This window comes from Gadus chalcogrammus, chromosome 9 (genome assembly GCF_026213295.1).
Source record: "Gadus chalcogrammus isolate NIFS_2021 chromosome 9, NIFS_Gcha_1.0, whole genome shotgun sequence".
In the NCBI taxonomy this organism is placed as follows: Eukaryota; Metazoa; Chordata; class Actinopteri; order Gadiformes; family Gadidae; genus Gadus; species Gadus chalcogrammus.
The window spans coordinates 5,261,376-5,266,152 of NC_079420.1; the positions used below are offsets into that span (position 1 = coordinate 5,261,376).

At 41.0% G+C, this 4,777-nt stretch overlaps 1 protein-coding gene across 2 annotated transcripts; it reads left to right on the forward strand.

The window, feature by feature from the left end:
* The first annotated feature begins 369 nt into the window (after window positions 1-369).
* On the forward strand, window positions 370-3,918 carry LOC130388703 (dispanin subfamily A member 2b-like). 2 transcript variants are annotated; one of them, XM_056598173.1, is made up of 4 exons: window positions 370-561; window positions 834-966; window positions 2,321-2,379; window positions 2,711-3,918. In XM_056598173.1, exons 1-4 carry the CDS (start codon window positions 452-454, stop codon window positions 2,721-2,723), a joined length of 315 nt encoding a protein of 104 aa, XP_056454148.1. In that variant the 5' UTR covers window positions 370-451; the 3' UTR covers window positions 2,724-3,918. The 2 variants fall into 2 exon arrangements, with proteins under 2 accessions (XP_056454148.1, XP_056454147.1); XM_056598172.1 differs by lacking the exon at window positions 2,321-2,379 and having other exon boundaries at window positions 371-561.
* Window positions 3,919-4,777: the final 859 nt, after the last annotated feature.

Sequence of the window (4,777 nt, forward strand, 5' to 3'; positions counted from 1 at the left end):
ATATCTGGTTTGTGAATATTGGATGAATGGGTCGAAAGTTATAAACATGAATGCATGTGCAACTTTGACCTTTTGGTGGCGCTAGCGCTGGTTGGCTATCGACCTGAAATTGGCTTGTTGGGCTAATGGGGCTGTCCTGAACCAGTGTGCCAAATTTCACAACTTTTCACCAAGGCGTTCTAAGGGCTGCCATAGACTCCCATGACAGGAAAACATACAAAAACAATAGGTTGTCTCGCAACTTCGTTGCTTGACACCCAAATATCACACAGTTGTGCCAACTTAATTCTTACAGAAAGAGATGAAACCATAACAGTAAATGTGGTCGGGCTGAGAGATGAAGTTTGAGTTGTTACACAGCAGAATTTTTCAATTCTTTCAACTGTGAAACTCCCACGCTCCGCCACTGGTGACGTGGTCATGAGTAGGTTTTTTTCTCCTCCAAACGGACATGATAAAAGCACACTGCTTCTTGCACCGCCCTACTTTACTTCATAAGATGGAGTTGAAGGAGGTTCGGTCAGCACCACCATCAGACTATCAGGAACTGCAATTTAACAGGTATATCATTGTATTGAATGTATTTGCATATAAAAATGTCATGTATGGGTTTTCTTTTTTACAACAATCAATTGTTGATTGCAGTTATCCCTGTCAAAAATGTGGCTGAAAACTTATACTTATTCAATTAAACTGTAAAAGTCTAAAATGCAGATGTTTTGTGAAAATCCTATTTGTGGGCTGTGAATTTCTTTTCATCGTTCAATTCATCAAGAATACAATAGAGGTAACTTTCCAATATAAGATACTTCCATGGTTCTGTGTTGGTCCAGGGACCAACACACTGTTGTGACCATCGGCCACCCTGTGGAGCATCCCAGAGACTATGTGGTATGGTCCATCTGCAGCCTCTTCCACGGAAACCCCTTATGCTTCGGACTGGTGGCGCTGATCTTCTCAATCAAGGTAGGCCTTTGCTTTGTTACGCTTTAAAGATGCTGTGGATTCGATTTAGAAACTATACTTTGAGTGCAATTGGTTAGAAATGTTATGTCTTACTTGTTAATGATTGTGAGTGAAATGCTCAGTGACAAAGTTTGTTCTGGTTGCGCCTGGCTCTGTCATTGGGGGTCAAGCAGCGAAGCTGCGAGACAACCATTTTCATTCTACGTTTTCCTATTATTGGTGTGAATGATGAAGGCATTCACATCTTTGAACTGCTACATATTTGATTTTATTATTTTCATAAAGCGACTCCTTCAACATACTTCAACGTAGAAACATCATTCAAACATCAAAACGTTATGGCGCTAGCCTATCAGCTCTAGCGCCACCAACAGGTCAAAGTTGGACATGCATTCATGTTTATAACTTTGGACCCATTCAACCAATATTCACAAACAAGGTATCATTGGAATCCTTGGGCCAAGCCGAGTTCAACACACCCTATGACGTCATTTTGCGCCATGATGGATTTTCCGCCATCTTGGTCTATGTCAAAAACCTTCAAAATGTATCTCCTATCACAAATTATGTCCAATCATCTCGAAACTTGGCACACATGATCTTCAGGCCATGCTTGACAAAAAACCAAAAATATTTCTCACGGAAATATCTGCGACAGCCAATCAAATTGGACCGCGAAGCCGCCAAATGGGAAGTAAGCCAATTTCTCAGCAGACCTTTGACCTATCATAAACAAACTTGGTACATAGACCCATGACATCATCATGGGGACACTCAATGAATTGAGTGGTGACCATTGACCTCTACAGGGCGCTATAATTAATGAAGATATGTGTTAACTCTTCTCTCTTCACATGAGTATACTTCAAACTTATGTTCAATGTCTAGTGATTCTCTCAGACCTCTTCATATAGCTGATAAATTATCTATCATTGCAACATCAGAATTTGGCCGCCATGTTGAAAGTTGTCGAAATCAATTGTACATATCCACAGGCCACAAATTGAGTCCAATCTTCATGAAACTGGCCATATATCATCTTCGGACCAAGTTGAACAAATTTGTCAAACAGCTTTTTCAAATTCAAAACCGTTTGGCCATGACAGCCAATCAAACTTGACGGCAAAGCCGCCAAACAAGAAGTAAGCCTGTTCTCAGCAACTCTATCATATCATAGCCAAACTTTGTACATAGACTCATGAAATCATTCTGGGGACACCCAAACAATTTTGTGACCTTTGACCTCAGGGGGACGTCAAACAGGAAGTGAGCTCATATATCTGCAAGGTCTTCATGTATCCAAACTAAACTTGGCTCATAGTCTTATGACCCCATCCTGATTATGTCATTACAGTGGGTGCCCGGTCATTCAGCTGTTCAGCACCCAGGCTCTGGGACTCCCTCCCCCCACACGTAAAACAGTCAGATACCATTACAACCTTCAAGTCACAACTCAAAACTCACCTGTTCCAACTTGCACAGAACGTCTAACTGATGTCTTGTTTGTTTGTTTTGTTTTGTTTTTGTTGTTTTTCCCCAATGTCTTGTTTTTAAACGAAGCATGGAAGGAAGCATGCAGGGCGTTTTGAGGGGTTGGCTATTTTCAAAATCTTGCGCTTTTCTGCTCTTTTCTTGTACAACACTGGATCTTACCTACAGCAACTTTTTCGACGACATGGCCTTGAACCTCTGTTTGAACATAGCATTCACTCGTTCATCTTTCTTTCTTTTCTCTTTGTCGCAGGCAAGAGACATGAAGGTGATCGGAGACCTGCAGAGAGCCAGGGGATACAGCAAGTGGGCTCGGGTCTTCAACGGGGCTGCGCTGATCATTTCTTATTTGATTATCCTTGGTTTTTTCATTTTTGTGATTGCGCCATTGTAGCCATGCGCTCTGGCCCTCGTTTTTTGTGGTTATAGGGACATGTCCCTACCATTGTCAAAAAAAACTGTTAATTGCCCGTGTAACAAAAATCATAATGATGCGGTATTGAATTAAATTACCAAGTAATGCGTTTTGCTACCATCAGCACAGCAAACTGAATATTTGTTGTTACTTTGCGCCACCTTTAAGAAATTTGTGGATTTGAAAATAGTTTCAGCAGCCGCCCCAGCGAGCTCTCCAAGTTAATGATGCATAATGTCCGTAAAATAACCCATGGGTACACAAAGGCACTTGATTTGAATTAGGGTAGTATCTTTGGCTGAATGTACTGAATGTTACTACACTTTGCATTAAAGCTTCAGCTAAAATAAATGTTTTGCAATGTAACATGATTTTAAATAATACATGCGCTATTTGTGATCCAATGCAATGGTGTTTTACATAACAGCTTCAGCTGAGTCAGAGAATGAGACTGAGAGGGAGATGGAGGCTGGTTCGACGGCGGTCGTGGTAGGGCCCCATGCAGGGGCTAGGACAGGTCTAGCAATGCCACTGCAAAGGTCTTTATGAGTTATTTTATGCAAATTAGTTATTTCAACTGTGGACATGCGGCATTACAATGACAAGCTGCAAGCAGGGACTACGCTTACATTCAATTATCATCATGACAATGTGTCTGCATTAGAGCCTCAGACCGAAAATTACGTGAAAATACCGAAGTTATCCTTCCACAAAGACGCATTCTGAATGGAAATACATCAGAGGAACCATCAGGCGTCTTTCCTGAGCAAAAGACCCATAGTGTTGCTTTCCAAAAGATAGGTTTCCACCCACGGCAGGGAAGGGACAGACAGAGGAGAGGAGGCTACAGAAGCAGAGACTGGAACAGACAGGAGCAAGGACGAGACAGTGAACATTTGGGAGGAAAGGCCCCTTTAGGACCCCGACCCCAAAAATGACAGGTGTCCATTCATCCATCCATTCATTCCATTCATTTATTATACACAAAAGACTTAATTCTTATGTTACAATTTTCAGTTACAAGATTAATTCTAATTGAATTATTTCTACTTTCTATTACACAGTACCGTAATATATATATCATTTTTAAATGTAACTATTAACACTTTTTTACCATTAAAGATACAATCAAATCTGGATTCTGCACTAGGCGTATTGTAAAACAATAAAGTATAAACAAAAATGCGTGCATTCTCTACAAGTGATTATCAACCAATGTGCATGATTATGCTAATATATGCTTAACGTGTGCATATGTATAGGTACAAGTATACTATGCTCACTAACAAAGTGGTTCACAATGTTTGTTGCTATAATCCTTTCAGAAAAACCTTGTTATAGTATCAGACAGTACAATCGTTCTAACCTTTGTAGTAACGGCGGAGTGTGGAAATGTTTAACTTCAAGTGCCAATTATGGCGCCACCCATGTGTTATTCTATTCAACATAACTTGTTTTTCCCCAAATCTCCATGTCCAGTCTCAAGCAAGAGCTGTTATCAGTGTGATCAGTTTGTACAAAACAATCTATGTACAAGACAGCGTGCTCCCCCTCAGCCCACGGCGGTAGTCGTAAGGGTAGCTCCCTGTGACACTGGAGCCGGTTGTCAACCCGAATGGCTAAGGTGATTAGCTGGTCGAAGTTCGGATGATGCTCCCGGGACACCAGCACATCTTTGTTGTCAAAGATATATATTACCTGCTCTGTGCCCTGGATTATAACCATTCTAGTCTTTTACTCATTCCCAGTTTATATCTTTAAAGCAGTAATACATCCCATAAAAGGCAGATCCCGCCCCTTGTGAAAGACTGTGGCCAAAGTTGACCAAGTTCACGCACTACACCGAAGGCATTTCACAATCAGTATACATACATTCATCTTTCTTTTTCTTCTCAGCCCTTTAGG

Excerpts from the sequence above, each read along its gene's own strand:
- LOC130388703 (XM_056598172.1), top strand. The coding sequence starts at position 452 with ATGATAAAAGCACACTGCTTCTTGCACCGCCCTACTTTACTTCATAAG. Across the intron at positions 562-833 it reads CAGGAACTGCAATTTAACAG|GGACCAACACACTGTTGTGA; the intron begins GTATATCATTGT and ends GTGTTGGTCCAG. Across the intron at positions 967-2,710 it reads CGCTGATCTTCTCAATCAAG|GCAAGAGACATGAAGGTGAT; the intron begins GTAGGCCTTTGC and ends TCTTTGTCGCAG.